A 26900-nucleotide genomic window follows, 5' to 3' on the forward strand; every position below is an offset into this window, starting at 1 on the left:
TGTGTCGAAAAGTATTGTAGAAACTTAAGAAATTAGAGAGAAAGGTTTATACAATACTATATGGTATGTATGTTATGTATATATACTTGTAGTATGCATCCACGATATTAAAAAAACATCAAGGATAAAATATTAGTAAAGCACACTATTAGTTTAGTGGATTAGTGAATTCATAAAAAGAAAAAATAAATAAAGAAATGTAAAGAAAAACACCATACGATTTCTACAACAATTTTACGTATATTTTTTAACACACATACATACATATGTACATATTGGCTTTCAAGATGAAAAAAATATCTATTTCGGGACCTTAATAACACTCACTTCTACCATGGGTTATTACTTAATTTACCACATTTTAACAATTTCATAAGCCTCTTATTGGAAATAGTTGAAGACAATTAGCGCCTACGTATGTAGCTTTGTCAAGTTTTAAACTTATTCGCACAAACTAGAGAAAGGGTCAGAAGTCGGGAGTCCAAATATTTCAACCGTTCGGCATAATTTAGTTTCATATTGTGGCATCAAAACGATTGATAAAATTCCATTTGTTGGGTGCAATGGGTATGTGAACAAGTAAAATTGCCGCATTTGGGACGAAGAGCAATCTGAAGAGATTCAAGCTATCTCATCCAGAAAAAACAACGGTTTGATGTGGTTTGAGGGAATCATCGGTTCATATTTCTTCAAAAATTATTCCGGTGAGAACGTAACCATCAATGGCGATCGTTGTCGCGCCATGATAACCGACTATTTGATGCCTGAAATTGAAGCTCGTGATCTCGGCGACATTTGGTTTCAACAAGACGGTGCCACTTCCCACACATCGCATCAATCAATGGATTTATTGAGCGAACACTTCAGTGAGTAGATAATTTCACGTTTTGGGCTGGCCGATTAGCCATCAAGATGGTGTGATATCACACCGTTAGACTTTTTCCTGTGGGGATATGTAAAGTCTAAAGTCTATGCGCACAATCCCGCTTCGATTCAAGCCTTGGAACTAAACATCACCTCATGTCATTCGCCAGTTACCAGTCGAAATGCTCGAACGAGTAATCGAAAATTGGAACAAAGAGATAATCTCCAAAAAATAAGAATGTTCTTTTGAGTGATAATAAACATTTCCCATTAAATTTTAATTTTTGGGCCTTGAAATGGATCACCCTATATAAGATAGGTCGAGAAGAAAACAATTACTAATAGTTTTAACAATAATGAACATATGTAAATATATAGTACATATGGATATAATACATACATATGTATATATCCGAACATTCACAAGTAAGATTGTACTTCACTATCCGCAAAGCTTTTAATCATTTGTCTGAGTGCTACTACAATAAATAATTTATCTTAATTGTTTCATAAATGGAATTCCTTCGTGCAGCTACGAGTGAACAAGCCATACAAGTATATATTAATAATTATATCTACATACTTGTACATAGATAGTTTCTTCATAGAAATGAGTCCAAGTAGTTAAATGAATTATGTGCAGCTATAATACGCATACCATAGTTATGTGCATGTGTGTGTATATTATATCTGTGAACACACCTACTTTTTCGCCACACCGCAAATACAAACGGAAATGTCCAATTGACTTGAAGAAAACGCACTACACAATGACTGATAATACATGGACATTGTGATATTCTTTGAAGGAATTCCAAGGAGGGGTGCTCATCAAGCAAATTAATCAACAAACAAACGAATATACATATGTAAATAAAAAATGGGAGATGAACTGCTAAAATTAGCCACAATTCAAATTTAATTAAGTTGAAGCCAAGCAAAACTTTTGAAAGCGTAGGATAAATTTTGGCTTCTTATTGGAAATGAATGGCATGAGTTATTTATGTGCTTACATGTATGTATATATATATATATAAGATATGTTGGTATGTAAATGGCGAAAAATAAGTATTATTTATTAATATAGCAAACAGAATATGTATGTATGTAGTACAAAGGTTGTAAATGTAGTAACAATCAAAGTTGTTATTATAAAACAGGTAATGAATTTATGATAATGAAAATAAAAAGCACTAAAATATTAAATACAATAATAAAAGCGTTTAATGCACATGCGCAGGTTACTTGCAAACGGTGCTAGTATGCTTAAGCACTTCTATAGTGACATATGCAAATAAAAATCTACATACTTATGCAATTAAGTATATTTTATACATATAATGTAAATGTATGTAAATCCATGCAAACTACGTACTTTGTTCGGAACTGCGTGTGTCCGATGGAGATCTACTTGTGCGCAACTGTCCGCTTCCTGCGACTCGACTTAGCAACAACAAATTGTTATTATAATGATCTTTCGCTGGCGTTGTTGCGACTAGATTCGTTGCTGTTGTTGCTGTTGAGTGTAATGACGATAATTGTGTACCACTACCACCAGCAGTACTCGTCATGTGTAATGAGTCCATACTTTTGTCAATGCATAATAGTCAAGTGTCTTCTCTACGGTGTGGTTGTTGTAAATACGGTTGCAGTGGTTATGTGTATGTACGTGCCGTTTTATTGTTGTCCAAATAAGCCAACGTTGCGCAATTAGCTTCACGTACTATTGTGCGAAAACTGCAATGAGACAAATGTACGTACGTAATTAGTCGCCATTCAATGCTATTTAAAAGGGTGTAGTAAAGAAGGTGAAGGGCAAAATTATTATTATTAAGCGTAATACTTTTCAATCCAATTTGAAGGCAGCTGAAAAAAAAAAACAGAAAAAAAAAAACAAAAAAAAAACATTACCTTCGGTTGAATTGAAGCTATAATACCCTTCACAAATAAACAAATTTTGAACTATCAGCTTGTATGGGAGCTATATGTTATAGTGATCCGATCTAGACAATATCTTCAGAAATTTCCGCTTGCCTGAAACACTAATTCGTGCTAAATTTCGTAAAAATAGCTTGTCAATTAAAAAAGTTTCCATACAAGAGCTTGATTTTGATGAAGAGATATAGATATAGGCTATAGTCTTACGATATTGGCGGTTTTGTCAAAAGAGCAGCGTCTTTGGAAGAAACGGGCATGTGTAAAATTTCAGATCGATACTTAATATACCCTGCTTTGAGTATAATTATAATGGCGTATAATAAATTTTAATTAGAGTCGGCTTCCTTTCGCTACCATTCGAACTCAATAAAAGATTTAAAGATTTCTCATTAGAGTGTTATAACTGCTTGCTACCTTGTCTTTATTGGTCTCCGATTCGTCAGACCTTGTTTGGTGACGAATCGAACATGTGATAATGTCCATGGAGTTGCTTTCTCAGTCATTGCGTATAAGTTTTTTGTTACTACTCTGAGGTACAGTTGAAAAGTTCACGGCGTTTTAAATACATCTATCTTCATGATGCAATCAAATCATTCAGCATCAGCGCCTTTGCATTTTTTTTTTGTTAAAAACATATAAGAGGGTGCAAACCATAGTTAGTGAATGGTTTCGGCTATGATACTCTATCGATAACAAAGGAATATAAACGTTTTAAAAATCGTCAAAAGCGTAGATAAAATTAAAAAAATGTTATTCGAAAATCGTAAATTAATAAAAAGGAGAAGTGCCAGAAAAGTTGTCATCTGCATGAAAATTGTAAGCAAAAATTGAAAGACAAAAAATTATTACAATAAGAACATTAAACTGAAGAAGATTTGGGAATACTAAGAATTAAAAATAATTTTTATGTAGTCGCGACATGTTAAGCGTAAAGCGTTTTTGTGCCATACAATGATAAAATAAATGAATATCACAATACGGGTATCAATCATGTTTGAGAATTATTACAGATATCACATACGAAAGACCATATAATTATCAGCATAAAAAAATTGACTTTGTTCACGAGATTATAATTATCGTGAATTTTCGATAATATGATTTTGTTATACATACATGAGCGTTTCTGTTAGAACATATGTATCGAGACGTCCGAAGAACCTAACGTCAACTTTCCCATATGGAAAGATTACCATTTAACCACAATCTCTATTAATCCCACTCAACTTAGAGGCAATCAATATACCGTTTACCGTTTAGTTTACCGTTAATATAATATGAAGACGAACCTAACCTATATATGAATAAAACCAACTTCTTCATAAACAATTCGCAAACAATTTTATGTAGAGCAGCCATATACCAATATACATATATGTGTATGTACAAACTATATATTTTTATAAATATTATATAAATACATCTGAAATAATAAAAAAATAAATGGGCATCCATGTATTGTAAATAAAAACATTTGCTTCAGAGTAAATTCCAAAGGTGAATCACCCAACATCCGACTAACAAACAATTTTATTACACAAAAACTGAAAAAAAAACAAGAAAAAGCGTTAACTTCGGTTGCACCGAAGATATTATACCCTTCACAGAACTTGATTCCGATCGTTCAATTTGTAAGGCAGCTATATCTTATAGGGATCTGATCTGAACAATTTCTTCGGATATTACATTTTTGCCTTAGACAAAAACCCCGTCAATTATAAACGTTTCCCATACAAGGACAGGTGCAAAATTTCAGATCGATTGCTTAAAAACTAAGGGACTAATTTGTATATACAGACGGACAGACGGACATGGCTAAATCAACTCAGCTCATCATGCTGACCATTTATATATATATTTTATAGGGTCTCCGACGTTTCCTTCTGGTTGTTACAAACTTCGAGCAAACTTAATATACCCTGTTCAGGGTATAAAAAATAATTCAAACAGTACAAACAAAGGAAGTGGTGTTCGTTGGGCGCGTGCGCAAGGCGATAAGAAGCGGACAGCCAAGTGGATGAACTGAAGCTGTTTGATGCAAATATACCCACAAGCGTATGTACATATGCCTGAATGATCACTTGTAACAAAAACCCGGCAGATTAGGGAAATTGAATGTCTAGTTATCGTCTAAACATGTATGTGCAAGTGTTATATGTATGTTTTGTTGATGACATTGTATAGCGGAAGTGTGTGATAAGAGCACAGCGCTGTCTCTATTAATTTTTTGTCTATATAAGAGAATATGTATTCAATATTTTTGAAAAATAAGTAAATAGAGCTGCTTTTCACAATGAAATTAAAAAATTGCAAAGTTAAAAATATCGTATTTTTAAATCAGTTGAGGCTAATGAACTGATTTCTTGAATGAAATCTAACATAATGAGTACCATAGATAGTAGCAACACAATACAGCTAACATCGAAGTTCGCCAAACTGCTCGATGGCGTCGTTCACTGGTCGATTGACTATTTATTATATATAATATTAAGGGGTTACATGGGTTTCCTCGAGGCAAAACGGACTATTTTCAATAACTTTTTTTTCATAAAAAATTAAATATTTTATTTAAAGTTTTTATTATTTCCATAGTATCCAATTTTGGGGTTATAGGAAGGCCCGATGAGATAGTAGTAACAGTACCAAAGAACTTTTGGAAATAAATAAATTCACCAACTAACCCGCAAGGCAAGTGGAATTTGTGGATTTGAATAACTGTATGTTTGTAAATGTGTATAATTTAGTCAAATACATGTAGATCTATCTTGATTAGTTTAAGGTGTTACAGACAACGGTTATATGAACAAAACTTTTTTACTCTGAACTCTGAAAAATAGTATTGCCACTTTACCACCTATTTTACGAGAGACAACCAGGAGCTAACTTACACCATTTCTACCGTACTAATATCTTACACTATCTATCTAAATTGTTAGAAGTGGGTTACAATTTGTAACAAGGAAAACATTTGTATTATTTTTTTTTGTTGTAACGGTGATGAGTAAGTAGTTGAAAATAATTATAACTATACAAATTAAAAAAACAAACATATATAGGTACAAAAATATATTGTATAATATACTATTTCACGTGAAGCTTCAAAACAATATTTAAAATTTTTTTTTGTTATTAATTTACTTGACTCATTTAAGTGATAATAAATAATATATATAATTTCATAGGTAAATATTTACATTTGACACACAGAGAAATAAATCTTATTTCAGCACTGCCATTGTTGATTGGGTCCGATAACGTTTTGACTTAAATGCGGCGCTTCAATATAGATTAACAAACGGGAAAACGTGATGTTAATATGTATATTATATGTGTACATATATATGTATATCATATATACATATATGTATATACTTACGTATATAAAGTTAGATATAATATATAGTCGTCACAAATATGAAATTGTGCATAACCGTAATTGAGGTTTGTTGGGGCGTATATTTGTACGAACTTATTAATAAGTATTTGATTCATTCCCTACAAGCAAATGCACTAATTTCGAAATATTTCGATACAAGTACAATTAATATCATTACCAGTTACCGTTTAAGTTCTCTTCACTGCACAAATGTCATTGAGGTCAGAGAGCAACACAATGCATCTTTTCTATACTTCAAAACTAGTACGAAGAAGTACTGAGTTCTCCAGGCGATAAAGTAGTAATCAGTACTCGATAGGGGTTACTCGGTACTTAAAAGATTATAGTTCCGACACGAGACTGGCTCGTAGGTTTGAGAAACATTAATGTATAGCACATACACATGTGTATTTATGCAGATATAAGCCAATGTACATTTAATATCCATACATATATACATATATAAATATTTATTTATATCAAGTGGTGCATTGTCAACAAAATAATTCAGAAATAATACTACAACAATTCTGGAGTCATTAGAATAATTTTTACTGTGAAATTTGTAATTCAAGCACTTTGTAGTTTCTAAGAAATATACAATTAAATGTTATTCAACCAGTTGTTTTAAGTTCTCTGATTCAACTATTACTTATAACAGTATTCATGGTATCATGGTTTTTATACTATTGCAACATGTTGCTACAGAGTATAATAGTTTTGTTTACCTAACGGTTGTTTGCATCACCCAAACTAATCGAGTTAGATCAGAGAACTTAAATGAAGTTGTTTTAAGTTCTCTAGTTAGATATAGGGTTATATGCCAGATTTACCGGTGTGAAGTGAGTGTTTAGATACAAATGTGTTGGTAGGGAACATTTGTTGTGAGCGAGCCTTAATTTGTATACTCTGAACAGGGTATATTAAGTTTGCCACGAAGTTTGTAACACCCAGAAGGAAACGTCGGAGACGCTATAAAATATATATATAAGTGATCAGCATGATGAGCTGAGTTGATTTAGCCATGTTTGTCTGTCCATCCGACGGTCCGTCCGTCCGTCTGTATATATGCAAATTAGTCCCTCAGTTTTTAAGCTATCGATCTGAAATTTTGTACATGTCCTTTTCTCACTAAGAAGCTGCTCATTTGTCGGAAAGGCCGATATCGGACCACTATAGCATATAGCTGCCATACAAACTGAAGAATCGTCCTTGGCAAGTATGGGAAACTTTTTTATTTGACGTAATATCTTCACGAAATTTGGCACGAGTTATTTTCTGTAGTAACAATGTAATTTCCGAAGAAATTGTTTAGATCGGATCACTATGTCATATAGCTATCATATAAACTGAACGATCAGAGTAAAGTGCCTGCAAGAAAAAAATGTATTTTTTATTGCCGATTCACGAAATTAGATCTGAATGAAGTTATTGTAAGGAACCTTGGTATCTGTGAGGGGCATTATAGCTTCGGAGTCGCATCGAATGCTTATCGTGGCATATGGTGATCATGCTCTATCAGAAGCAACATGCAAAGATGGTTTCAACGGTTCAGATATAATGATTTTGATGTGAGAAATGAAGAACGTGGAAGACCACCAAAAAAGTTTGAAGACGCCGAACAGCAAGCAATGTATTTTAATGAAATTAGATGGACAAGTCTAAACTCTGGTTGACGTTTTCCACATCAATTCAATATATCAAATATAGCCTCTACGGTCGAGCTAATATCGCATATATATATCTCATTTGAACATGTTTTTAAATATAATTTTAGCTGACGAGAACTAAAATATAGCAATAAAACTAAATCTAAATGTATGGCCTTCAATATAAGTCAAGAAGATACCAAATTTGATTGTAAGTTATTCACGATTTCATAGCATAATGGATGCTTAATTGTTTTGCAACATTTTTTAATATAAAGTTTTGCCAGCACCTGAAGTAATTCAAGGGCATTGATTCTTGAAAGCTGCAAGAGTGTAAAATATTCGATTTCACCCGAACTTAAACTGCCTTACTTGTTATTTCAGCCTTTTTACTCTTATTTGCATGTTTTGTTTCACAATTATTTTCATGATAGAATAGAAATAAATTGAAGTTTGCAAATGTGGCTGTGCCCAAATCGAATACGTTTTCTGCAAATAATCGAATATAAACAGTTACCACAACAGTCTGTCCTATTTAACCTAAACGAACCTTATAGACGGCCAAAACTGTTTAGGAAATTTATTATGTTTTTACAAGCAATACCACACAGATAGCAAGATTTTTAGCTTTAGTTGGACTAAAATCAACGCAAATCAAAACGTCTAACAAATTTCTCAAGTATTTAAGTAAACTAAATGTGACTCATACGACGTGTTGCACCAGAGTAAAAATCAACCCCAAACAGAAATTTAACGACGGTCTTAATTGAATCAACAAACACGAACACATACTCATGATGATGAAATTTTGAAGAATTTAAACGACTAGAACTTTTTCGCAAAGAATATAAATGCAATACTTCCGTATAATTATTTATGTCTCTAGATGTAAAAAATCTTTTGCGTAAATTTAGAAAATAAACAATCCAATATTTTAAACAAAAGATTCGTGGATATCCATAGACTTTTGTGAGTTACTTGTTCACCAGTACATACTAATAGCACATGTTCATGTACAACGAACTTTACCATAAGTGAATAAATTTTTCAAGTATCCTAAAAGTGAAAAAGAAATTGCAAATTGCGTTCAACACCTGTCAATCATGACGGCTAAAGAGCTTAACAACCTTAATATGGCTACTGATGCATGTACATAAGTACTTGTATATAACCTATGTACAATTATAGGCAATTTCAGCAACATATGTTAATTTTCACAAAAGTAGTTCGCATTTGAAAGTATGTATATGTAGGTAACGTAATTCAGAATAAGTAAATAAGTTAGGGCTGTCGCACTAGGATAATTTAATCCATGTCACCTTTAATGAAATAATGATTCATGGCAATCTTGAAAACATAAAAACTAAATTAAGCTGAAGAAAAATTAAATGGGATACGTGAAGCGCTTGTAATGTCTTAAATCGAAACATGTATAGGAGAGAAGCTTTCTATATAAGTTTAGTTAAAGCGTTAAATACTGGACGTACCTATTTTGACTCTTTGGATATTGGATATAAAAATCTAAAGGCAATTTTCAGCATTATTATTTTTATAGATGATATTTTAGGATCAGATGAAACAGTAAGATCATATAATTTCATTTTTAACTAGGTTCTTTATTAAAATACTGTAAGCAAAAGTGTGCTACACCAATTTAAAAAACGATCTTTCTCCCACATACAAGTATAATAACAACATTTGAACATATAAGTTCATTATTTTCCAAATAGATTAAACAATTTTGTGGTTATGTATGAACACATATTGTCGAAAAAATATTATAAACGGTTATCAAACATACGAGTATAAAAGCTGAAATTGAAGATTAAAGTACATACTCCAAACGCCCATAAATACAAACGCATACTGTTAAATGTGTGAAAGAGGCTATGATTCAAGGTTTGTAAAATATAATCTTTTATTCGCTGACATATGTATGTACATACTCGTATACATGAAAACTTATGTAGGTAACTTTATTCTCTTGTATATAAAATTAAAAATACACATACCTACACACATACAGTGTTTGTATTTCTGAGTATCCTCTTATGGCTGATTTAATTAAATATTTATGCAAATATTGACCAAGGAATTTTCTTCACTGACTCATCGCTTTCGGAAAGTGTTGATCGGATCAGGTAAGGGGTGAAAGCCACATGTATGGATGTGTGGGAAGCATACGAGCCGAGCGCCATGAAGGGTCTAATTGAAAATGAAATTTAAATATTCAATAAGTAATTTGAATATAGTAGGCTGATGACGCTCGTACTACGGTGAAGATGGCGATGGATAACGGTGGCATATTTTTAATTTATGGAAATTAAGTTAAAAATCAACGCTGAGTGAGTAATGAAAATTGTAGTATGAAATTTGTTTTGAATTTGAAGCAAAACCAGTAAGGCTATGTTCGGGTGTAACCGAACATTTTTATATAGGTGGTGTGGCAAAACTTTATATTCAAAAATGTTGCGAACGAATTCAGCGTTATTATTCGACGAAATCGTGAATGGAATACAATCAAGGGTTATTGCTATGTATATTTTACTTCACGTCAAATGAGACATTTTACATATTGAAGGATATATACGGCATAAAGACAACCGAAAGTTTGAAAATTTTATATTATGGGTGATAAGGGTAGTATTGACCCTATTTTATCTATTTTTGGCTTTACTACATATTAATAACAGAAAAAGATGCTCTCTGAGTTTCATTAAGGTACCTCCCATACCATAACCAATATATAAGGAGTAAAGTCAACCGGATGTTTGAACATCCTAATATTAGTAAGATGAGGGCTAGGGCAATTTTCACCCGATTTTCTCCGTTTTAAGCTCAAAAATTCACTGTTATTGGAAAAACACGCTCACCCACTCTTTACTAAGATAACTCAGATATTTGCCGATATATGCGGTATAAAGTCAGCCGGAAGTTCGAAAATCTTTTTATTAGTTATATGGGATTAAGGGATTCAACTCATTTTTGACACACATCCATACTATTATCAGTAAAGGATTCCCTCCGAATTTCATTATATATCTTACACATTGACCGATATTTTCAGTAAAAAGTCAGCTATAGGCTGGAGGCTTGAAGTCACTATTTTTGCAAGGTTTATTCCCGATATGTTCATTGGTGCTATTCTGCAAATATCACGTTTTCCAAATATCACGTTTTCTACGAAATCTACGTATCTCAAAAGTGAGATGACATTCTACAAAAGTATTCCGTTAATGCTTATAAACCACATAAAAATAATTACTTAACTTGGTTGTCAATCTTGTGAACATTTGCAACAATTTACTCTGATATTGTTATCGTTTATGCTATGTTATATTGAAGCACATATCGTGCAACGTTTTTTTCTAAAAGCCACTTGACCGACAATAAAATTACTAATTATATGAGAACTCTCCCATTTATCTTATTATATAAATACAAATGTGCATATGTCTATATGTGTCAGTCACTTTAAGTGCTTAGCGTAGTACATAAATATAATATCATCTAGATGTTAATACACATGCAAATAATGAATAGGTACTTCATACTAATTATCGGGTTATTAAATTTAGATGACTAAATTAATGGTTGTTAATGTTACGAAACAAATAACATAGTCCGAGGCTAATATAATACTTGCAATAATAAGAATATGAATGTCAATTTCGATATAATCTCCTTTGTTGAAACCATATCAACATAGCATTTCACACGTTTACATATGCATTTGTTAGTAGAGTGGTAATTCTGATCCCTATTGGAGACTTGTAATGCAATTTGAGCATTATACTAGTAGGTCCAGACACGCGTTCCTGTGGCTATGGTATGCATTAACTACTATTATAATAAACTCTACAATGAAAATATTATTTTCGAATAAATGCGAAGTGCGTAATAAAATAATTTGGATGACAAATTATTTTAGTGGACGATTTGTCTTACTTCGAAATAATTTTTGTTTGCAGATAAAAACAAATTTAGAAAGACATCTGAATTGACAGATGAGTAGAAAAAGTTGTAGGATTTATAATAGCTTTAGGTTTTTAGAAATTACTATAAATGAAGCAATTAAAATGTGTAACTGTGTTGAGCTAGCAAAACAATAATTAATAAATTATCGCAGCTTTTTCAAGGGAGATATCTAGTATTTTGTCATACATAGCAAACGTCGTTATAGGTTGTTTTTATATTTTTAGATGGAATTATGATAAAGGATCTTGCTTATTAAAGTAAGTTTATCGCAGTGAACTTTCGTTTCGACTTTTCGGCTGAATTATCGTTCTTACTAAGTGAAGGATGGCCAAAATTAATAAAAAAAAATTATTAATAATTTTCGTTTAATAGCGATATGTGGGCGTGGCAGTGATCCGATTACGTCCATTTACGAACCTTTTTACGATCACCTTTTTTGCCAAGAAACACGTATACCAAGTTTCATTATCTTAATTTTTACTCAAGTTATCGCTTGCACAGACAGACAGACGGACAATCACTCGGATTTCATCTGGCTATGTTATCCTGATCATTTATATATACATAACCCTATATCTAACTCGATTATTTTTAGATAATACGAACAACCGTTAGGTGAACAAAACTATTATACACTGTAGCAACATGTTGCAAGAGTATAACAAAGCTACTGAAGTATCTTAGCGTTTTGTAAAAATCGAAAGACTATTTTTGTACAGAAATTCGTATATTTAATACCTAAATTGACTAAATTAAGTTTATATCCAAAACGCCTACACAACTTTAAGGAGCACAGTCAGCGTAAAAAAGAACATTTAACATTTTTACATAGTCTGATAGTCTATACCTAAAAAAATAACACAGTAAAAGTTACAGCCTTCTAACCTGTAGCCGATCAGTTCAATCAGCTCAGTTTATCTTTAACGCTTTTTTCTCTAAACTACATTTTTCAAATTGGCTCGAAGACAAAACATCATTTTTGTTTCTGCTTATTTTAAATATAACTAACGGCTAAAAAAACATCTCATTTATGAGCAAAATCCAAAATATTTTTCAAAGACCGCCATATTGCAAAATTTAATTTTTTAACAATCGTAGATTATTATTTAGGCAATACCTTATCTATAATATTAATACTCCTTTTAAGTTTTTTGTATTTCTGCAGCAACCGCGAAAATAGCGAATAACTCGCTAAATATTTAATTTCTTTAGACATTTTTTTTGTGTATATTCGTTACTAAGGTATAAATATATACTCAAAACATTTTACACAGTAGTTGTGTTTAAAAAACTCACAAAATTCAACTTTTTAAGGCGGAAACACTACATAGGACTGCCCCTTAATATTATATGTATAATCAGCCTCAAAATTATACATCTATATCTACATATGTACATGCAAACTATCAGTTCTTTCATTTAAAAAATAACTCACCGAAAACCAACAATACATCAATATTCTCAATTGTTTATGTATTTCCTACAAAAGAAAATAGAAATAGGTATATTAGTTATAAAATGTAAACTAATTTTTAGATAGCAATGTTTTTATTGTGTAAAAATATATAATCTTTCGTTTGATGTGCAATTTGTTACTATATTGCAACACTTCATTTGCTTTATTAATTTAATTCTTAAAAAAAATGGTTACTTAAACCTCGTTAGATAGACTCTAATATTACAAAAAATATATTTATCAAATTAACACTTTCAAGCAGGTGGCAACCCTACAAAATCTTTTAAATAGTAAATTTCAGAAACCAACTAAAAAGTTAAATACTAAACACTGAAATAGCCAATAAGACCGAGTTTGTAGCGCGGTGTTTACCTAAGAAGGTTCATTTGTAAGTATTTCAATCGTTCTGTTTTGAAGCAATAAATCTGAAATTCGATACTTTTAATCGACGAATAGAAATATTCAAATTGTTAAAATCGAAAAAAATGATTCGAAGTAAATATTTTACCATCAAAATTCAAGAACAATAACTTTAACACCCATTATTTGACTGAAGAAAAAGTATATTTCTATATAAAAAATATTTCATTATAAAAAATGGTTTGTACAAAATCCATCCGTCCATCCGTCTTTAGACGAAAATTAATGCTATTTCCTCAATATTCAAGTAGCGTTGCAAGAAGTTGTTCAAGAAGCAATGCCATCATAAACACTCAATCGCCTTGAGTGGTACGAACGCACTATCCGCACATTGGCTATCGCCCACAGTAGCAGAGCTGAGAAGAAATTAACGTGAATGAAATAAAGTGAAGGCTATGGGAAATCTTAATCAAATGGATGTAAAATTTGGCAAAGAGATAGCAAACACAGTTGGCTGTAAACAGCAGGCCAGCTGCAATAGCAACGCGGTCAAGCAGACAGAAGATATCGATTGTTTGGGACAAATTGTGCGCGAACGCAACGTAACTCAAACAATCCAGAAACTGTTATGTGTGGCACAAGAAATAATATCACGAAGTAAGTGGTTTCATGCCACTCCTGCTTATACTGAGTGCTTATAATAATGGTGATCATTGCTCATACGCCATGGCAAGCAAAGTTCAACATTGTGTTTTCTATGTTACATACAGATGTATAGGTTTGTATATGTATGATATAGCAATATATAAGATCATTATCTGCCTATTTCACATTCTGAGCCCAAGCCAAGCAAACAGTTGATCATTATTTTTTTGTGATTAGCGCTTGAATAGCAAATGTAAAATATGGCATACAATAAAAAGTCGTGAATATTGGTTAGCAATATTGTAAATCAATAATAAATAGTGAGTACTCGAGTAATAAGTAATAAACTAGCAGTGAAACAGGAAACCAAAGAAAATAAAGATTTGGTATATCATAACATTTATATGTAGAGATAGATTTTACATTGTATATTATATTTTAAGTTCGATGAGACTACTTTTCTAACCCACGTATCATATATGTATGTATGTATGTATATATGTTATATGTAAACAGAGCCTATAAGGCGCAATTGTATTTGAATGTTATAAAATTAAATTTCCTAGAGGATTATTAGGTTAGATTTTGTCAAAACCGCTGTCAAAACAAATATGTATTTGACATTGGTATGGCGGTTCCGAAAAATGAGCAATTTTTTTGGAAGGGACTGAGGGACTAGTTCGCGTATATGTAGGTAGACAGACGGACATTGCTAAATCGACCCAGCTGGTCACGCTGATCATTTATATACTATATACTTTATAGACTCCAACGTTTCTTTCTGAGTGTTACAGAATATCAACAAACGAATATTAAACCTTCATTACACAGGGTTGCGTTTTTGATGCGCTCTACTGTAACTTTTTTTTGTAAAATTATGGCAATCGGATTGTGTTACCTCCTGCTTTCAGAAGATAAGAAAATATTTAAGAGTAATTGAATAACATTTAAGCTGAATAATGATAGAACAAAAGCATAACAACAAAAACATGTATATATGTGAGAATGAAATGAGATCATAACAAAGAGCAGTTTGACGACTAAGATTACAATGGAATAAGATATATGTAAATAAAGACAAAAAGTCAAAAAAGAAGCTTAATACATGCACTTAAGTGGAACTAAATAAAGAAGTGGATGAACAGGAATAAAAAGTAAAGAGATACAAAACAGAAAACTATAAATCAGAAAATCTGAAAATAAAAAAATAAGATAAAAGTGAAAAACCCAGCCAATAAGTAAAAAAGCAAAGTTAAGTCCCTGCTAAAGGAATACTCATAAAAGACAAAGATTCAAAACACACACAAAGAATGAAAATAAAAACAATAAAACTAGTAAATCCTGCAATTTCAAATAAGTTGCAGAAATTCTCATGAAAAAGAGCAACGCAAAGCCAGCGCTGATAGAAGCAAAAATAAAAACAAAACAAAAATCTCAAATAAAAGCAAAGAATGCAGTCAAGTGCACTAACCCTGAAAAAGCCTGAAAATTACTCGCTGCTCACGAGGCGTGTGTCGTCAGTGGTACTTAAGCGTTTGCCTGGCTGTGCTTTATTCATTCGCATGCTTGCCTCTGGCTTTCTGTTGACAGCGTTGCATACCCGTACATATTTGAACTTTCTATTTTTATATTGTCTACATACGTCTAACCTCACTAACACACACACACAAACGTACTCACGCAAGTGAAACAAAAGGTTTAGCAGGGAATTGTAGCGAAAAGCGGAAAAGGTACAAAGTATGTATGTAAGCAGTTAAGAAGAAAACAAACGGCAAGCCTCAAGTGGAATAAAAAGTGGCAAATGAATAAGCAGAAACTAATGCATGCATATGCTTAAAAGTATGTGAGAAAATGCATTATCGCTCTTTGAAAACATAATGCCTCCAATATTTCCATACATATACGGTCGCGTATATACTATTGTACATATAAAAATAATGTTGAAAATCGTTGAAACTTTGGGGCCTAACAAAATTGTACCTGTCAAGTCTTCAAAACTTTTGAAGAGAGCTTCAGAAAACTTGAGTAGAATTATAAATACGTATCTATATCGAATATTTATTCAGATTTCTTCAGGAAAAAGTTTAGTTTTATCATCCAAAATCATTAAAAAATAGAATAGTACTTGCTTAAAAAGGATCTGCCTCTTGCACTGTATGAAGCGATCAAACGATGACAAAATTGCGGGGCTGGGCTTGGAATTTCGTCTGCATTAAACGTATTCTCAGCAGCTGGCCTCCCAAGATTTTTTACTGTGGGCAGCTTCTTAGTGAGAAAAGACCGATAGCTTAAAAACTGAGGCACTAGTTCGCGTATATACAGACGGACGGACGGGCATGGCTAAATCAACTTAGCTCATCATGCTGATCATTTATGTATATATCCGACGGGTCTCCGACGTTTCCTTCTGGGTGTTACAAACTTCGTGGCAAACATAATATACACTGTACTGTGATACAAACTGATCGATCAAATACATGTCCTTGGATGGCAAATTTTTTTATTAACGAGATATCTTCATGAAATTTGGCGTGGATTATAATCCAAGGAACGACACAATCTCCGAAGAAATGTTTCAAATCGGATTACTATATTCTATAGCTCCCTTACAAGTCATTCTATAAATAATAAGAAGTGTGTCAGAAATAGTAAAGAAAAGTATCGATAACCCCATCAACATGTTGCGGTGCGAATAACAACAACAAAACATAAGAAAAGTAGACAAAGAGTTACTCAATATCATGACACATGCGAGACATGTATGTATGTGTCTCGACACATCTAATCTGTGTGTCAGAGTTCATGAAATTGAGCTTTAATATAATCTACGTTGCTTTAGCTATCACTTTTGCGACGGAATGCGAAGTTTGGGTAATGGAAATGGAATGGAATCAAATTATTAGGTGCGACGACACGCGATTTATTTTCTGCTTTTGTGTTTCTTGTTTTTGGAATTGCTTTTTGTGACATTTTGTCACAACGAAAATTACGCGAGAAATTTCGAAGTACTCATAACAGTGTTGTGAAAGAATTTAATGAATAATATACAGTTATTTTGTGTTGCTGCTCACTTTCTTTTTGGTGATGAAACTAACTTAATTGAATTAAAGTGGTGATGAGTCATTTTCGAAATTGTTTAATCAAAGCAAAAATATAAAAATTAAATAGCACACAAATATGTGTGTGTAGTTGCAGCTGACATTGGCGTACAAAAACAACCGCTAATGTCGCATAATAACTATAGAAGTGATGAATGTCATAAAAGTATGTACGAATGTATGTTATACTAGTTTATATGTCCGCAAGTGAATGCTTATAAAATGCCTTTCAAATGAGCTGACTTTTATTGACATCGTTGAGAAACTAAAAACGCATGAAAAAACGCTGACGCGACTATGAGCCGGCACCAACAATCCGCGGAGAGTTATTGACCTGCATTACGCGTCATAAATTAGCGAATAGATGGGAAATGCAGAAAACAAATCAAAAGCTTTTACATATATACCTATATGCATACATATATGCAAATGCACATAGGTAAATAAATATATAGAAAAATTGAAATGTTCGGTGGAAAAACTTTATTTTTTTAACCTAAACTCAAGTATTATAATTTCGAAAGTGGAAAAGCGCCACAATTGGTCATCAAAATTATTTATAATTAAATCTTTTTATTGGTTTCTCAGCGACATATTATTAAATTTTTATTACAACACACAATGCACATTACAACAATACATTTCCATTATGTAATTTATTATTGTTTTAAATATTCATGTTGGCATGTCAGGCCTTTCAGCCGACGGTCATGCGCTGTACAAAGCAACAATAATGCGCAAAACTTCATTAATAAAACAACTTTAGGCAGGCACTGCAACGTCATAAAGCCCCTATAAATAAATTGTACGCGCCTGTAGATGCAAATTTCTGGTTTTTTGTGGTTGTTTTGTTTTAAAGTGGCCGCGGGTGCTTTGATTAATATGTACATACGCTGACCGAGATAACGGTATATGTATAGTAACTTTTTGGTTAACACCAAGTGTTTTAACAAAAGCGTAAATAAAGAGAGACTCGGGAGTGATGCCAATAAACACAAATATGTTTTAAAAGATTAAGACAAAACCCAATCTCACTTTTATGAAAACTCAAATTCTACTTTTAAAATTAGTGTTCACGAAATCAGTGATTGAAATCCATAATTACTTACGGTTTAATTGTTTCAAAATACAACTCTTGCGCAAATGAATTGCAACAAATAAATAAACGCATCTCGATTTTTTAGTTACTCTAGTCAAATATCGAGTTGAATTCGTACAAGGGCGTATGCAGATACCTCATGAGAGCAGTATAACCGCTAAGTTTATTGATACAAATTATTGTTTTGCATATTTTCGAACAGTTTTATTATTAATATCATTCTTCATCAAGGCACTGCACATGCTGAAAAGGTGTTTTAACAATCACAAAATCCACCGATTAAAGTACGAATTGCTTGTGCATCCACCGTATTCACAAGATTTTGATCCCAGCGACTACTACCTTCCGGAAAGTCATTATAGAGATGGTAATTATTAGAGGATCATTGGAGTAAGTGTATTTAAGTTAAAGGAGATTAACAAAAACAGTATTTTTTCATTTCGAGCGCAGAAACCTTTTAACCGACCTGTAAATTACTGTTATTGTACTTCAACAACATTATTTTTGGCAACAAATTTAATAATTGTCAATTCTATAATAAGACAGATTCTAAATAAAATTTAATGTTCAGCAAAAAAAGACACTATATTTTTTTCGTTTTATTTAGTTTATGATTTATTTTGTGCTTAAATTACGATTTTACTCTAAATAAACTAGTGCGAACATAGTATAATATTCGCTGATAAAAGAACAGAAAACCAAAATGTTTAAACAAATTTAAAAGCCAAATAAATCACTAAAACTTTCTTATTTTCATATATTTATAATTCAACAGAATTTACAATATTTTTGGCAATTAAAAACTGAATAATAACAAAAAAAAAACATAATTTAAAATAATAAAAATGTTATAACTACTGCACGGTGTGTTATTGCATAAATATTAATAAAAATAAATAGAAACAGGTATTGTTAATTACTTTGTTTGAACAAATAAAGTAATCTCATTGTACATTACACAAGTGGCTTTATGGTCATCGTACATTAAAGTAACGTTAGATAATAATAAAATATACCATATAAGCGATTGCAAAAAGTTGACGAAAAATCAATCAAAGTTACTAATTACTACTAAGCTGACAAATACAACTGTAAATATCTTTACGAATCCACGAACACTTTATCATACAAAAAAGTAAGCGCAATAACAAGCCAGGGAAAGTTAGAGAATATGTATGAACAGTGGACTAAGAAGTAATTGATATTTATTTTATTTTGAATGTGATGTTGAAGATAAATTTCAAAAATACAAGGTGTGACCTAAACATAATATTTTCAAAAACTCGTTTAATTTTTTGTTCTACACTAATTCCATGTGGAACAAAACACACACAGGCCTTTCTTTTGCCCAAATCTTCAGCATTGTATTTGATGGATAGTTTTGTTATTGTCTAATGTAATCAAATCCGTTGAAATTATTTAAGAATATTGGCAGTATTTAATATTTTTATATTGATCTAATAAATTGTTTTATGTTGTGTGGTATAGAAAACTAAAATTGTTTCTATACTTTTACCGAGACTTAAACACAGAACAGTTCAGGCAGTGTCAAATGTTCTTTCCGTTAAATGAACATCAGTTTCCTGGTAAAACAAATAAACACCTCAATATGTTTACACCCTGTATGTAAGCTCGAAAATGTTTACTGTTGAGTCATTGGTCGCACCTAACTACGGATAAATAAGAATGTCATCTTCTGTCATAAAACTAGATAGCATGATTCTGTGTATTGCAATTAGACGGCAAATTTACTTTACAATAAAGATGATTAAGGGTAAACCCAAATAATATAAGAAAGTAAAAATGGTTGCAGAACCCAGCGAAGCCATGAAATCGAAGCAAAATGATCGAAAACAAAAGGGACAATATAAATTAACTAACCGTCATTTAAATAAGAAAACAAAAAATAAAAATAATACATGGGAAAAAACAAAGAACAATAGTAATTAAAAACTGGCAGCGAATAGTGAAATCGTGTCTACCAGCATAATAACCAATATGTGAAGGTAATAGATAACAACAAGATTCGGTGATGTGGCTATGACAGCTGCCGTATGGGTAAAATATTACACACAAGCCAAACTAACAAACTGACAACTTGATAATTGATGAATGTCTTGCCTGACACTCATTCGTAGACAAGAAACGGGTAGAGAAAATTCACAGTACAAAGGAAAGAAGGCAAAGAGTCAAACTAAACATTCAATAAATGATAAAAAATAAATAAATAAAACTATTTCAAATTTCATGTATGCGTTTGCAGCAACACATACGGGTTATTACCTATACATCCCAACCATAGCCGATTATCTGTATTTATAGTTTTGAATTGCTGGAACGTTTGAGGAATATAAATGTTTTTCTACCTGTATAAGCAGCAAGGCAACTTCAACTTTGGAGTACACGTGCACTCAGATACCAGCAAATCCCTCACAACTGAATAGAACAATAAGAAATATGAAGCAACACAAAAAAATAACATATGACTGTGTGAAATGAGAGCATTTTATACTCAGCACCTTATGTAGCGGTATAAATTATGAGTAATGCGAGTAAACCAAATTTGTACATTCTAGGCGTTCACATTGAATGAGAACCCCCTAAATTATAAAGTAAGGAGTTAAAACACGTTAAATTATGAAGTAAATAAAATACAAGATAAATGAGTTACATACAAAACTTCTGGAGAAATGAATTAAGTAGGTGTGATGACTAAGATTAATTAACATTTCATTCGTTTTAACGTAAAACAGGTTTTGCATTTTTTCTGCGATTAAATACATTTTCAGAACAAAGTTTAACGTACCGAATACACGACCGAGCATTCAATGTCAAAGTGGCAAATATTATAGAGAGAACAATCTACATTATCTTGAGGAAATTTTTAAAACAGTCTAAGAATACTTAAGTTTTTTATATCATACGACTAACTTATTCCAGATTCGACGTTGTATTTTATAATACTTTTGAATTGCAAAGCTGATCCTTACTATTAGCCCTAGGTGATGGATACGAGTAAACGGTAAAAATTAAAATACCCAACTTATCTTAAGTCGATTTGAGCCATTATCAAAGATATTAACGTATAATTGTATGTATGCATGTAAACGTATATATTATACTAAAAATTTCTTAGCTAGTTATGATAGTTTAGATAAAAAAATCAAATAATAAAATGAATACGAAATCTATATTCCAGGTTTAGCAAAGTGATGTCTGTTGTTAAGAGGTTATATCCACTTGTAATTTTCAAAAAATCGAGTTTGAATGTACATGTATATGAAAATATTCTCCGAAAATTTCAAGTAGATTCGACAAATAGTTTTGGAGATATGAATCTTTCTATCTATCTTTGTAAGAATTTTGTAACTCAGTGCAATAGGTTCCGAAAACTTTAAACGCGTTTTTCTCGAAACGCTGTTTTCAGAGTTGTCGGCTGAACCGATCGGCTTGAAATTTTTCTTAACTATATTTCGATTTTTTGAATTGTAAATTTTTTCACAAAAAATTAATTTTTTTCTTTGGGAAACCGCCATTTTCCCAAAAATCTAAATTTGCACTATTCCTTCGATCTTTACCTGTATTCATCTATCATAATAATAAATTTCATCGGTTTTGGTCTCAGATAATTTGACGCCGAAATATCTGCCTCACCGCCGGACACCTTTTTTCGGAGGTCCTTCTGGAGATCGACTATAGAAACAAGGGGATCCAATATTTTTAAAAATTGATCGCTAATTCTAAAAGTACATTAAATTCTCTTTATGTTTATTTTTTGTTCTAAAGTCGTAAAATAAAATTATAAAAATAAAAATTCACAAAAATAGCATTTGATCGGTGTTTCAAGTGGATGTTACCCCCTAAACACAGTGAGAAGACTATAATCGTTACTTCGATAAAGAGCAACAAAGCCCAGGTTTCAAAGCTTTCTCGGAAATACTTTGAGTTCGCATCACGAATAAAATTCGAGCACTCGTATTTCACGTGCCCCTGTGTATTGACGAATGTAAAGATTAAGAGCTTCCCAATTTGATTTTCGTCAGAGTTAAATTTATGCCACACGGTATATCATCATAAATCCCGCTTCTTATTGCATTGTAGTTTTTTATAATTCATAGAGAATATTGGTACGAACGGATAAACTTGCAAATGTTATTACAAATTTTTTACGTAACCTTGGCCAGCGCGATTCATTATATAGTACAATCAATATTGCTAAATACATTCACACACACAGAACATGGCATAATATTTACGCAAAATATTGGCGCATAGAAGATTACAACCAAAACAAAACACAGCAAGCCACGAAAACGTTAATACGAGAAAAGATCGTCGTGCAAACCGTTCAAGTATTCGGCGAAATACGAGCAAAACAAAAACTAAAAGTCAATACATAACTCAGAAAAGTTTTTTACAGCATTTGCAAAACAAATATACATAAATGTGAGTAGCAAAAATAGAAAACCGGAAAGCAAATACTACTTAATTAAGTTTTATTTTCGTTGGACTTGGCTTTGATGGAGCTGCGTAACAGTTTTCCATGAATAGTCAACTCCTATAGTTTATAGTTATTCGTGAGCAACTGTGCACATATGCATGGTGTGTAGTTACGTACACACGTAACGAATTATAGGTATGCTAGGCCGTCAAGAGCAAGCCGGTAGACAGTCAAGCAAGCAACCAAACAAGCGAACCGTGTGGAATATTATATCAGCGCAAATGGCAGCGTCTTCGGCTTAGTCATCGGATTCAATAAGTTTTATGTGGATTTTATAGTGCACACCTTTTATGTGATAACATAAAAAATATTTATACAAATGTAGTACGAAAAAAAAAAGAAATTCCAACTTTTGTGTTGTGATAATTTTGTTTTTTATTTTTATCAGAATTCATATGTTCTATGAAATTAGCATTGTTTGCTTTACATGCCACGTGTGAGACTGATGTAAAACAGTTTCCAGATTTTAGCAAAGTGAAAGGCTTAAAGCACACACACACATATGCGACTGCACACAGTTCTAATTATCTCAAAAAATGACATTGAAAACAATACTCATTAATTTAACCAGCATGTGTTTTAGCTTCGCTCTCATGAAGTACTCAGTGTTCCAGAATATTTTCCAGAGTTAACACTAACCTATAAAACCACTAAAAAGCTCCGCTCCCTTCAAGCTGAACTAACTAATTCAAATAATTAAAAAGGAGAGGAAAGCAAAAAAATAATCTTGAAACTATTTTAAATAAAGAATTATTAATTAATTAGAAACCATTTTAAAAGTATAAATAAACAAAAAATTAATAACAGAAATTAAATTTTGTTATTTATTATTTTTTTAACGTTAGTTCATCAGTAGCAAAAAATCTCAAAATTCTCAGTGTTTCATAAAGAAAATAATTTTTTAAATTTCCATTATTTGAAAACTATTTTATTAAATATATTCATCATTGAATAAATAAATTGTTAATATTCTTTTAATAAAATATTGTTTTTATAAAAAATATTTTTACGATATAATAAATTTAACAAAATTTTAATAAAAAAAATACCTGTAATATTCGCACCTAGAAGTACTTGCAATTAAACTAATTAATACCTTTGAAGATACATCTATATAAATTTACGCTAATAAGTTTTACCGTTCGAAAGGTCAACGGGAACACAGGTAAAAATGCGTTGGCACAAATTTGGCGACTACAAGTGCGGTGGCGCGTTTTCATTGGTCGATGTTATTTCTCCTTGGCGCATCACACTTGACACAGTCGTATACAGAAGTACATTTCGTCACTGTTCTGTATAAGTTGCAAATACATATCTATACTATACATAATTACGTTAACAAAAAAATTAGCGGTCATTTGGCTAATGATGAAAGGGTGTCTACGAAAGATATTTTTTGAAGTTTTAAGAACTTTGTAATATAAAATATATAAAATATCCTAATTTCTTAATTTAATTTCTTGCTTTCACTGCATACAAGCGATTTGATTTCGTAATGCCAGAGCATAGGAGTTTGTTTGGCAATTTTAATAAATCGTCGAGTTGTTTGGAAAAAGAGCAGGGGCACGATGGCTTACTTTGATCTCGAAATTTAAACACTTTGATATCAAATTAAACTCTATTCACGGATGATTATTTTGCATTTAGATTGATTGTTTACAATGTCATACAAGGCAATCAACTCTTCATCAGTTAGGTGAATTTGTTCGTTGAACTTTTGGCATGCGAATAGGCAAGCTTTCTTGAATTTGCTGTTTATTATTAGCTGCACGACTTCATAAGCTGTTCTTATTTATTATTAGTATGAGTTAAAATAATAGTTACTGCCTAGTGGTTACAATTTAGTTTTGAGATTTTCCCACATTAAAATTGTAAAATAAAGTAATAAGTTCGCAAGTAGTTATTTTTCACATTTCCGGCAAATAAAAAACTACTAATAGAAAATAAATGGTCTCCCTCACACTTTTCGATGTATGTTGAATTCAATTGTCAGCATGACAGGGGACAACTACAATATTTTGCAATTGACACAACATAAAATATTAGGTGGTGAGCAGATAAAAATGTAGCTGGTGCATAAATAAATAAAATTTAAATGTTAATTTGGTGATGTGGCCATATTATAATGGACAGCATAGCAATAGATAATTAATGACGGAAATAGGCATGGCATAAAGGGATTTAAAAATAAATTTGATGATTTCAAACATATGTAAAGAAAACGCTTTATTCATAACATTAATGTTGATTCACTAAAAATGTGCATTTAAACCTGCGACCGCCTCTTAAAAGACTGAAATTGTATATAGACAACAATTCAACCCACGTGCAGTACTTGAGTTGTTGATTTTGTTATAACGTAAATTACACGAATGTGCGTGTTTCTTAAAAAAATACAATGTGGTGGGAAGTTTAGTTGTATAATCAAAGGTGTATACACACACCAATTTCATTAAAATCATGGTAAATGTAGCCATAAAAGTTATAGCCCAGATGTGGTCGACTGGTCAAGTCAGCAACTGGTTATTTGCGTTTTGCATTTGCCAAAAGGCGCGTACAAACTGTCAGTTGACTCAAACAGCCACCCAAGCGAGAATTTAATAAATACATGTACATATGTATGTATGAATATACAAAATCTAACCTATCTGTATTATATTACTTGTTGAAATAAATGCATTTTAATTGAGTATATTTGAATAGGCTTAAAAATCATTGTTGCAGTTGACTGCAATTAAAACAACAAAAAGCATTTTCCGACTTTCCAATCATAAATAAAGACTTTAGTTAAATGATTGCCTTCAATAATATCTTCAAAATATAATTTCATATTTTTACAAAAAAATAAAAACATTACCAAAGTTTTTTAAAAATTCTACAGATCTTCTTTTATAATATATTATTAAATTTTATTAAACATCCACATTTAAACAATATCATAACAATATCCTTCATTTTTAGTATGTAGCTTAAAACAAATTGAATATTGAATACAGATTAAACTGTAATTTTGGCCGGAATAGTATCACTATATGTATTACAATACTACTTCACTTTCATTTAGGGGGGTAAGGCCAGTCTAGAATTTTACTGGCTCTATAGTATTTCACACATTTGTTGCGGGTTTAAAGCAGTTTCCCTTGATCGGAAACCTAAAGCTACTGAATTCGTCTTTTGTCTGTGCAAACAAACCAGATCAATAATGGTGTATTTCGTCACCGTTTGGTTCACACCAACGACGCCACTTTTATATTAATTGTATAAGCGGATAGCCTGGGGTTTTCCGGCCCTAGAGTATCAACCGTTATTCTTTTTTTAGAACATATGAGAATAGGCTACCGTTTATCTCGGTAGTTTCGACTAGTTTCAGCAACGACCGATTCGTTTTAGAACCACGTTTTGTCCATGGTTTGGTTTGCTAGGCGCAGTAGACTTATCAATATAAAGAACTCGACTCGTGTTACTTCTTCGATAATTTGATACATTTCGTCAAGTCGCTTATAACATTGTCTGTATTGTATCAGAGCTTCAGCCTCAACATTTGGTACGTAATCAGGAAATTCGCTGATCTGCTGTCATCTGTTCATTTTGAAAAAGAGATATTATCAATTATTTCTTGTGTTTCAGCACCAGTACACTCATCAACATTGTCTAGTCTTCTCTTTGCAATAGCGAAAATATTATTTAAGAATATAGTTATTATTTAAGAGATAGTTTTCCGGGTTAAAATTTTCATATTCGAACTAAATATGTGTGCATATGTGTATGCATGTGCGTGAAAGCAAACAAATATAGTATATTTTATATTTATACTCTAGAACAAGACTCAATGTTCAATGACAGATTTTAATTAATGCGTCATATGGAGCACGCAATGAAGATACGAGTATTTATTTTCGGTTAAATACATTTTGGGCAAAACGTTACTTACATATG

The 26900-nt window shown here is 31.7% G+C and overlaps 1 protein-coding gene across 7 annotated transcripts in view; it reads right to left on the reverse strand.

The window, feature by feature from the left end:
- Dmtn (transmembrane and coiled-coil domain 2 protein Dmtn) overlaps positions 1-26900 on the reverse strand; it is a 43204-nt gene that overhangs the window by 10055 nt on the left and 6249 nt on the right. For 4 of the 7 annotated variants that reach the window (XM_070107105.1, XM_070107099.1, XM_070107097.1 and 1 more), the window contains 2 exons: positions 13241-13285; positions 2240-2601 (listed from right to left, as the gene is read on the reverse strand). In XM_070107105.1, the coding sequence (XP_069963206.1) occupies positions 2240-2450 (211 nt within the window). In that variant the 5' untranslated portion in view covers positions 2451-2601; positions 13241-13285. Of the gene's footprint in view, positions 1-2239; positions 2602-13240; positions 13286-26900 lie in introns of those variants that run through there. The other 3 variants (XM_036373543.2, XM_036373545.2, XM_070107110.1) reach the window with 3 other exon arrangements.

This window comes from Bactrocera oleae, chromosome 2 (genome assembly GCF_042242935.1).
Source record: "Bactrocera oleae isolate idBacOlea1 chromosome 2, idBacOlea1, whole genome shotgun sequence".
NCBI lineage: Eukaryota > Metazoa > Arthropoda > Insecta > Diptera > Tephritidae > Bactrocera > Bactrocera oleae.